The sequence below is a fragment of the Trachymyrmex cornetzi genome, unplaced genomic scaffold, assembly GCF_001594075.2.
Source record: "Trachymyrmex cornetzi isolate Tcor2-1 unplaced genomic scaffold, Tcor1.1 scaffold67, whole genome shotgun sequence".
Taxonomy (NCBI): domain Eukaryota; kingdom Metazoa; phylum Arthropoda; class Insecta; order Hymenoptera; family Formicidae; genus Trachymyrmex; species Trachymyrmex cornetzi.
Genome location: NW_017299992.1, coordinates 2,095,137 through 2,105,706, shown reverse-complemented (window position 1 = coordinate 2,105,706; position 10,570 = coordinate 2,095,137). Strand labels below are relative to the sequence as shown.

Genomic DNA, 10,570 nt, shown 5'->3' with positions numbered 1-10,570 from the left:
AATTCTAATGTAAAATTTAACACATATTTAGAATATAATTTATTACACATAAAAAATTTCAATTTTAAGGAAAATGAATATTTTAAAACTTATAATCGACTCGATCTATCGATTTGCAATTAAGAATCGATATGCACTTTTAACCCTGTTCTTTGTTGCTATCCTATCTCATTTTTGCCAAACTTCAAATATATCGGTTTTATTTTAACATTATATATGTATAGTTCAGCTATAAAAGTTCTTACAGACATATTTTTAACTTTGTTTGGAAATGGCACTTTACCGCAAAAACCATCAATACATGATCCTACACGAATTTCCACTCTCGCCGGTATCGCAACATTCGGTGGATAGTTGAGTAAGTTCGTTTGTATTCTATTAGTATTTTCCAATGTAGTGGCAGTCAGGAGTAGTGGTGGTGCAGGACAGTGTAGAACTGTAGAACTGTGGAGAAACAGAACTCGGCAGAATCATACGGGCAACCGCAAGATCCACAAATAGAATCCTTGCAAATCCTGGGAAAGATCGAATCGCATCCTGAAAAACAGTTTACGTGTCGCTCCAATTATGTTCGCAGCAAGACGTATTCTGGTCTCCAAACCAATGTAAGCATAACGAAAACCGCCTCCCGGATTCTACGCTATTTTCACATTATGTAATTTCTAACCTGGCACGCACAACCTCTCGACATGTTTGCAACAATTTTTCATAAGTATCTACATAACGAACACTTGTATTACCGAGCTCTTACTCGAATCGTTTGACAAACCGATGAATTTTTAATAATTTATGCAAAATCATATGTGTGCAAGTACACTTTCTGTACTTTTTTGTATCAACGTAAAAACTGGCAGCAACGTGTTTACAGCTGATCGGCGAATTTTCCCTTTCCAAAGAAAAATAACACGAGAAATACAGAATTTAAAATAAGAGATTAACTTATCTTTTAATAATGCAAATGGATAATTTTACTGAAATGTTTTTCAAAAATTATTTTAGTATATCCGTTTATTTTATTTTTTTATTTTTTTTTTTATTAAAAAAACTTCCGTATAGAGTTATCTAGCACACTTTTTTTTTTCATGTAGATTATTTTTTTATATTATATTCTTCATAATTAGTTATCTAGAAACAAAAATCGTTTAATTCTGTAAACCTTTATAGTAGTAACCATTTTAATTAAAACCATACTGTTCTTGATATATGTAAATAAAAATATAGATAAAGATCATATATGAAAAAATTATACACATATTTTAAACGGAAAAAACAAAAGTTTTCAATTTGTAATGACAGTAAACGTTTATTTTACTTATTACTATTTGTTATTTTATATTTATATGTATACATATAATATTTTTTATTTATAACATATACTATTATATATACTATACATATATAGTATTATTTTGATTGTATAATAATGTAATCCCTTTTATAACTAATGCAGCAAGGATGTATTTGCAAGATCGAAGCATTCACTTCCAAATTTGCCGTACGATTATAAGGCTCTGGAGCCCATCATATCCAGTGAGATCATGGAGCTCCATCATTCCAAACATCACGCAACCTATGTTAACAATCTAAACGTCGCCGAGGAAAAAATGGGGGAGGCGATTGCAAAAGGCGACGTCAATACACAAATTGCCCTGGGCCCGGCTATCAAGTTCAACGGTGGTGGTCATATCAATCATTCAATCTTTTGGTGCAACCTTTCGCCCAATGGTGAAAATCCAGATGGTAATATAGACTCTCCAATTAATGTAAAAGAAGTACTTGAATAATATTCAAGTCAATTTATTCAGTAATTAAAAAATAATTCTTATAAAATTTTATTTTTAACAAAGTTTTTGTCAAGTCAGAGTAAAATTACACAATTAAAAATTGAGATTTTATTAGTGATTAGATTACTTTGTAATATATAATAATTTTATAAATTTTCAAACTCACGTAAGATCTAAAATTAAAATAAGGATCAAATCACTTTAATAAATGGGGAAAGACTTAGAAATTAAAGAATTTTTATTTTTTAGATATATAAAAAGAAAAGAAAAAAATAAATAGCTGATCACACACAATAAATGTGAATAGTTTTCAATAATTATAGATCTTTCCTTGGAAAAAAGAACTTGTGTATGTATGCAAGAGATGATTAGGTATAATAAAATTTTTCAATTTTATGCAATATAATCAGACGATATATACATATATAATTGTAGTTCATGCAGATGAATGATATATTGCATATTTTTGCTCAGCTGCCCTTTCAAAGCAAATCAACAAAGACTTTGGCAGCATGGAGGAAATGAAGAAATCTTTATCCCAGATTACCGTAGCAATTCAGGGCTCCGGTTGGGGTTGGCTCGGATACGATCAGAAGATCAAGTCGCTGAGGATAGCGACTTGTGCGAATCAAGATCCACTGCAATCCACTACTGGTCTCATTCCTCTCTTCGGTATCGACGTGTGGGAACACGCCTATTATTTACAATATAAGAATGTACGACCTGTTTATGTGGAAGCAATCTTCGACATTATTAACTGGAAGGATGTAAATGCACGTTTCAAAAACGCCACTGGTTGTTAAGGCTCAACAAAGTCGTTTAGCATTTAAATCCGATTTTTAGATATTAAGGTAACGTTTAAAGTGATGTTTCTATTAGGATTGAACGATATCATCAGGAATACAATCAGTAATTCTTCTGTAATGTGAATGTTTTTTTTTCTACGCTGTATCCAAAATAACATAATCGAGTAACAAGTAAAACAAGTGTGAAAAATATGTGAATGTAAAAGTACATTTACTTAGAGTAGTACATTTCCTTATCCTTAATATATATAATATAACTATTTTGTATCTTGAAAATTATAAATTAAGGAAATGCGTGATATGAAAGCAGTCATATTCTCACATTTTCTATACTTTTTCTTTGCTTTTCAATTGTTATTAAAAGAAAGTTAAACTATAAAGATTTCTAGTCCTAGGTAACCTTTTGACAAGTTACACAATTATTTCTATAATAACCATCAATGGAGGATTTAATATAATACTAAAGAAACAACTTATGATAAAATACATAATCTCTCGGTTCGTTTTACTTATAATTCTCTTAAAATATGCACTTTCAAAATAAAGTTATTAATGTTTTAATCTTTTAAATTATAAAATTATATTCCGAATTTATGAACATTGCTGACAGAGAAATTTAACATATTTAAGAATTTATTTCACTTTTACTTGATAGAAAACAGAACGAAAGATACCTATATATGAAAATAAATAGAAAATGTTAAGGTTTTCTTTCCAAGCTTTTATATAAAATCAATTTTTCATCAGTTATCATCAAACTATGAAAAATATTATATATATATGTGAATATATGAAAAATACTTTATATATATAAATACTATGAAAAATATTTTATATATGTGAATTATTAATTAATAATTTTTCATATATATATACAAATTGGTTAATAATGAGATAGATACAATACACTTGTAAATTGTAAGACATGTATTTATAAAATGACAGTAAAAATAAACAATTATATTATTATTGAATGAAATTTTTTTGCATTCAATTAAAAAATATTTTATTGTTTACAAAATTCAACAGAATTAAATAAAAGACCCCCTTCAGTCAACAATTTTACAATTTAAATAGAGCTTCTTTTAATCGCGCATTACAAATTTCCAGATGTAAATACGATATCAATTTCACACAAAGCAGCAATGTATCCCAAAGACAAATGGACCGCGAGAGGAGACGAATCTAGGAAAGATCACTTCCGACAAATTACCAGGAAACAAGGTTATGTTTGGGAATCACCAGCTATGATTCATTCGAGTTTCCAGGAAGCGAAACAGAGCACGAACCGCACCGTCTGCGTGTGCGCGGGAGCGGGATTGTGATCTTTATCCTCTGGCAACAAAGAGTGAGAGGATTCAGGGCAAGAACGCGCAGGTCCTTCGCGGTCACTGCTGGTCACTCCGAGTTGAACGTAGGCGCGAGCGGGCGCGGACGGCGGATAGCGTCGTGACAGATCCGTTCGTTCGTTCGTTCGTTCGTTCGGAGCAACGTTCGTGCGTTCGTCACGAAGAGTTGACGACGAGGAACCACGAGGAACGACGGAGTCGTGAGGCAAGAGGACAGGTGTTACACATAACAGACCGAGTCTCGCGCCGCGCGTACCGCGTGCAAGAGACTTCGGATAATCGATCGCAGGCGTCGGGCGTCGCGTCGGACCGCCGCACCGGAGAAGTCGGGCAACCGAGTGGCGTCGCGACGCACGGTGTGCACGCTCGGCGCTCGCCGCTTCCGTGGAACGTGTATCCGTATCTGTCCGTATCGTAGGAGCCAGAGCCAGTATGGCCGTAGAACCTCAGCTGTTTTCACGTCACTGCCTACGTATTTGGTGAGTCGCCTCGACAAGAGGTTTTTTTTTTCGTCGTTCGCGCGTGTTACTCGCGTTAACTTCTCTTTCCGTGGAACGTGTATCCGTATCTGTCCGTATCGTAGGAGCCAGAGCCAGTATGGCCGTAGAACTTCAGCTGTTTTCACGTCACTGCCTACGTATCTGGTGAGTCGCCTCGACAAGAGGTTTTTTTTTTCGTCGTTCGTGCGTGTTACTCGCGTTAACTTCTCTCACCTTTCTTTCTCTCTCTCTCTCTCTCTCTCTCCCACCCTCTCTCACGCAACCTGTCACGCGCGTAAACGTGCGTCGTGCGTGCGTCATGATCGCGATCGCGCGTCTTTACGAGCACTCCGTGCGAATGGCCTCGTAAGTATAAAGCGCAACATCGCGTCGTATATTGCCGCGACGGACAATCATTTATTCAAACGACCTCGTCGATGTTATCGATGGCAAGTGCACGATGTCCCGAGCGTTTTCGAAGCGCTAAACGATCGCGTCGTCGTTGTCCGTCACTCCCGAGTGAAACGTCGGAAATGAATCCGCGCGAATCTCGAGATGAGCGACGAAAGCGAATCGTTCTCTGTTTTTTAATTTTAAAACGTGTTGTACAGCTTGTCTTTCGATCATCGAAATTTCTAAATTGTGGCTTCGTGTGAATTGAAAATTTTGGATAGTCAGAGATGCGTGAAACTGGAAAATTTTCTCGAAACATCATCAAACCAAAACTCCGCGATCGAAATTGCGAGATGAAGTTAGACACGGTAATTCATATTGATTATCTTGAATCTCTCGCGTTACATTTTTCTGGAAAAAGATTTCTCCTTGTCATGATCGTCACTCATGATTTGATGAACCAGGGGTGCGTTCAGGAAAATTCAATATTATTTTGTCTCTGCTCACACCGATGTTAAACAAGGATAAAATGATATCTGGGTGTATCTGGGTAAAGTTTCTGAATGTAAGGTGCGAAAGGGTGGTTAATCAGTCTAAAGTTCTCGTATACTTCCTCGAGTATTCCGAACCATTAGCGTTGCGTCAGGGGTTGAAACGTAAAAATTGAGATTTCTCTTAATGAGAAAAATTAATATATTTGACAAGTCGGTATATTAACGCAGATTTATCGCATACCTGCCTTGTAGAAATTTAATAGAAAATAATAATTATTTTTTTCAGTATTAAAAAAGCATTGTTGTTCAATACTTTTAATTTAATATTTTAACCTTCAAAATAAATAATTTTCAGAGTATTAAATTGAATTTTTGTAAAGGAAAAAAGTGACCAAGTCATTTATAAAATTGTTTAGAAAAGAGGAAAGAAAATTGTGTATTTTATAAAATTAATTATTGATTATGTGAATTACCAACAGTATTAAATGTAAGTTAACCTAAAGCTAATTGCTTGTTTCAAGTTCTCTAAAAGTAGTCTGTAGTGTAGATATTAATTTTGTTACACTATTCGATTATCTCTATTTTAATTTGAAATTTTTTCTTTTTTTTTTTTAGAAGTATTTTAATTCGACTTGTATCACTTTTCCTGACTGAAGACGAATGTATGTTTTTTAGAACACATTTCGCACATACTTTAAAATTTGAAAAATTTTGACTTTTGTTACTCTTCTTGAGGGAATGCGATATGTTCGGGAGAGCTATTTACTTCTTACGCTTTATTTTTTAATAATCTATAGAAGGCCGCGAGACGTTATAACGTTTCGAAATCAATGTTATATTTTGCATTCGATTATGTATAAAGAGAATCATAAGTTACTTATTGTTAGACGTAGACGCCGCCGCAGATTCTTTGTGTTGATTTTTAGAAATACTTTAAAAAAAATGTTAATTTTTATATAGTAAATATGTTTGCATTACATTGAATTTCACTATATTTGTGGATATATATTTTGTTGAAATAAATAATAAAACAAAATATATTTATATTAATTATATACGTATATATGAAAATGATTTGGAAAATGAAATTTAAATTTCATATGTTGAATATAGACGTGTTCTTCTCTTTTTTAAAATATGCTTATCTTTCTAAGGTTAAACATATACAATTATATTTTTTTCTACAGTGAAATTTTATTTTCATTTTTTATTTAAGGAAAAAACCTACGGTCTTTTAAAGATTAATTATTCGCAATTTGGGGTTCTTTGCTTGTCGATTTGGAACGATCGACGATCAAGATAGAATGAATAAAAAAAAGAAAGAATATATATTAAAAGTACGATATAAAGGATATATTATTTTTATCAGTGCAAGAAGAAAATGGAATAGATTGACATTTACAAGAAAGTGAGAAAAATGATTATCTGTTTAATATTATTATGTGGTATTTTGTATCAGTTTTATTTTTTTGTTATATCTGTTATTTGATTGATTCATTTGTCCCAATAGACAAAATCTTTATATACTAAAAAGGAAACAGTAAGGAAATACATTTAACGTACATAATTATACGTTAAAACATTTATTATTTGCAATTTATTTGCAAATTAATAATATTAAATTTTATCCTTATCTTTTATAATCATAAAAACTATCTTAGAATAAAAATTCGATAACGACGCTGTTCTTTAGCGCAATTTTTAATCTAATTTTTCATGAAGTTTTTGATGAATTCTGAATTAGATTCTTGAACTTAAATTAATATTTTGTGTGAGCGCGAAACTCTGTGAGATTTAACCGAAGAATATAATATTGCAGGGGCGAACACAAATAACTGAGAATTTCGAGAGGCAATCTATTAATCATAGATTCGATTAAGTTTCAATTGATTTTCCAAATGGAAACGCCGGGCGTTGAACGCATATTCAAATTACGATTTATAATTTCCATTAATAGCTGTACTAACCTGCGAATTTTCTTTTCTAGATCATTGTCTGAACGAATTTTATGGTTTCTTATAGATTTTTAGGTACTGAACACGAATTCGCTTTTTAAAGGTTAAAAAGGGGTCAGAAAGACTATCCAAAGTAGTCAAAATTTACAAAAAAACACTATTTCTTTTACTTATATATTTTTGAGCAAAAATTGACTCTTTTTTTAGCATCCTCCGAAAAAGAGCAGATTTTTGTCTAAAAGATAAAAAATAATGTTTTTTTAGATTTTTAGTCCCTGAGTACGAGTGATAAAGTTATTAAAAAGTTCATGGCGTTTAGAGAACCCCTCGAAAATTATAAGCAAAAATATTAAAATTTGGATGAATGCACCATGTTTGTGCTTAATTTTTGAAGTGTCCCCCAAACACTACAAACTTTTTAATAATTTTGTCATATCCAGAAAGTCAAAATTTACAAAAAAACAATATTTCTTTTATTTACATCTTTTTGGTCGGCAACTTTTTAACATTCTTCTTTGCCTATCCTATCACAATTTTGAGAAAAATGGCATCAAAGATGTCAATAACGATTTTGAAGATTTCTGTGACGTTTAACGGCATTAAATTAAAAAAAAAAATTTTCTTTAATGTCATGAAAGTATCAATCGTATCAATTTTTAGCTTTAAAATACATTTTTTTTATTCAAGCCCGTTAAACTTAAAAAATGTGTTTATATATTTCCAACTCGATCTACGATTCAAACTGATATGATACTCCAATATCTCTATCGAGATAAAGAATCTGGATGGAGAAATCCGAATTTCGAATAGAAAATCTAAACTTCCAACTCTCAACAGAGAATCTATAACTATTTCCAATTTGTTTGAAAATCTCGGCAATATCAATCCGCAATCAATCTTTCATGTCATTCTCATTGTACTTCGACCCGCCCGTCACAGGTCGTCATAGAGTACCACCTCGGATTGACTGAAGCGAAATGGTATAGATATAACGATTTCACTCTGTGGAATACAGAGGTGGGTGGTGCACGAAGGGGATTGAAGAGTTCGAAGGTTACGACGGGCCATAAGCAACGTTCTGTTGACGTAAACGAAGTGCGAGGGCTAGGGTAGGTCAGTGATCAACATTTCGAATATCGTCACTGCTAATTTGTTGACTTCGAATAATAATTTCTAAGTTCGCGTAACGGACGATGGAATTGTTTGTCAACTTGCTCTGCAAACAACGTTTTTTCGCTTCGTGTAAGTGAGACTTTAATCTATTCACTAACTGTCGATTTCCTCGATTAAACTAAGCTGAAGAAAAGTCAGAGTTCCCTGAAATATCAATGACTCAAGACAATGAATACCCTGTATCAGCGTACATATATGTATAAAACAGGAATGAGCGATCTGTTTGGAGGATTGAAAAGGTTTCATATAAATTATATGATTTTAATCCTTTTTGTAAATCGGTGACCTCGTCTGAAGTCATCTCCTTTTATTTTACAAAACTGCTCACTCAATTTTTATGAAATTTTATCTATGGATAATTTGATAATGCTTTATTCAAAACTGAGGTTAAAAATAAAAAAATAAAAATGTAAATTCAATATAGGTATGTGTGGCGGATAGAATTAAAAAAAAATTATTTAATCATCATAAGATTTTTTAGGGGGTTTCTAATAAAGTAACAGTTTCCAATTTCGTTTTATTTGAAGCTTATTGGTGCTAATTTCCAAATTGACTTTTAAATTCTGATCACGAACCCTCATTTGTGGAGATTACCATCGTTTTAAAATTTGATATTTTCTGGCTATATTCCAAACTCGGAAAATATCAAAATCTAAAATTGAATTTCACGCTAATCAGGTTTTTTTAAATTTAAATTCTGAGACCAGAATCGACTCTCACAGATCTCAAAAACCTTTAGAAAACAAAATTTTCCCCATAAGTCACTTTATAATATTTCCATAAGTTACCGGAGGAATCTCTCTCTCTCTCTCTCTCTCTCTCTCTCTCTCTCTCGTCCTCAAAGGGTTAGTAGAAATACCAATATAAATCAGAAATAGAAACGAACTTTGAACTGTGCCCCCTTAATCATGAATGTATAATTAATAAAGGTATGTTCTGCATATTTTAAATCAATTTTTAACGAAGTATTAGGAGAAAGGCAATTTTTCCTAAGACTTATTCGATGCGCTATTAAAAATTCCAAAAAATTGTGAAGATAGATAACATCTAATATGTTATTTGTTTAGAATTCAAAATTATTTCAAATTAGACGCTTGTCAAAACTGACTACTTCATTTTATAAATATCCTCTGTTATAGAATATTGGTTATATTCAATAAACTCGTTCAAACAACTAAAAAAGTTATTCCCTTCGAGAATCGTTCCATATATACAATAATATATGTGTAGATTGTACGTAGAAATATATACGTGCGCGGAGTTGTTAATGCTCCAACATAAATTTATGTACGTATCGAAGCGTATATCCAATGTGCTTCGATAAACAACTAAATTCACGTGTTAAGATATTAACGATCTCGCGTGTATGTATGTATGTGCAATATGTACATGCATTGACACTTTTAGCTGGGTGAATTGAAACGAACGGATCGATAAGAACTCAATTTTGTAAAGTCACATGTCTTCAGAAAGACTCGTTATTTTATTCCATAAATAAATTTTATTCAATTAAAAAATTAGGTCTTGTGGATAAAGATCTTTGGATGTAGACACGGATAACAAAACGTTCTTCGTGACTTTTCCATGAACTCGGAGAATTAGATGTCGTGCCCAATAAAAATTTTCCTTCAGGAGTTCAGGAGGAATCTAAATTGGTCAAGGAATCCGCGGAAGGAAAGGAAGCAGGGAAGCAGCTGACTCATTCGTACATAATAATATCGTCACCCTCATTCTCATAGTCTCTCGTTTTACGGCGGCAAGCGTGTGCTAACAAGGAGACTCGCCTCGTTGAATCTTCCATGACCCGAAATTTTGTTCTCGGAAGTATCTCGAGGCATATTCTGGCGACGCAGCGACGCCGAGCGTCGGCGTCGCTTTCTCACACGCGAACGTGTTACGTATAAAGTAATCCACCCCCGATGGGAGAGGAGAGAGATGGCGGCGCGTCGGTGTCACTGCGCGCGAAAAAGGGATGATTTTTGTACGGCTAATCGACGTCGACATCGAAGAAAATGGGCATCGGGGCCTTCCCAATAACATGTGTAGGCATACACCTGTATATATATGTGCATGCGCGCGCGGTACCGTCGGCGATGTCGTGGGTATCTTTATTTATTGATTGCTCCGTGGAAATTGG

The 10,570-nt window shown here is 33.2% G+C and overlaps 2 protein-coding genes across 15 annotated transcripts in view; both read left to right on the top strand.

Moving 5' to 3' along the window:
* Positions 1-304: 304 nt before the first annotated feature.
* Sod2 (superoxide dismutase 2) lies at positions 305-2,782 on the top strand. Its single transcript, XM_018516979.1, has 3 exons — positions 305-605; positions 1,451-1,740; positions 2,259-2,782. The coding sequence occupies exons 1-3, from the start codon at positions 568-570 to the stop codon at positions 2,585-2,587; spliced, it is 657 nt and encodes a 218-aa protein (XP_018372481.1). The 5' UTR covers positions 305-567; the 3' UTR covers positions 2,588-2,782.
* A 1,132-nt stretch (positions 2,783-3,914) lies between these two features.
* Positions 3,915-10,570, top strand: part of unc-104 (kinesin family member unc-104) — a 29,668-nt gene continuing 23,012 nt past the window's right edge. For 9 of the 14 annotated variants that reach the window (XM_018517168.1, XM_018517167.1, XM_018517170.1 and 6 more), the window contains exon 1: positions 4,517-4,583. The gene's annotated coding sequence lies outside the window, so the exon portion shown is untranslated. Of the gene's footprint in view, positions 4,419-4,516; positions 4,584-10,570 lie in introns of those variants that run through there. The other 5 variants (XM_018517176.1, XM_018517174.1, XM_018517157.1 and 2 more) reach the window with 4 other exon arrangements.

What these genes read in the sequence shown, in the direction of transcription:
- Sod2 (XM_018516979.1), top strand. Translation starts at nt 568, where the DNA reads ATGTTCGCAGCAAGACGTATTCTGGTCTCCAAACCAAT. An exon ending in ATTCTGGTCTCCAAACCAAT is followed by an intron (nt 606 to 1,450) that starts GTAAGCATAACG and finishes TAACTAATGCAG; the next exon opens with CAAGGATGTATTTGCAAGAT. An exon ending in CAATGGTGAAAATCCAGATG is followed by an intron (nt 1,741 to 2,258) that starts GTAATATAGACT and finishes ATTTTTGCTCAG; the next exon opens with CTGCCCTTTCAAAGCAAATC.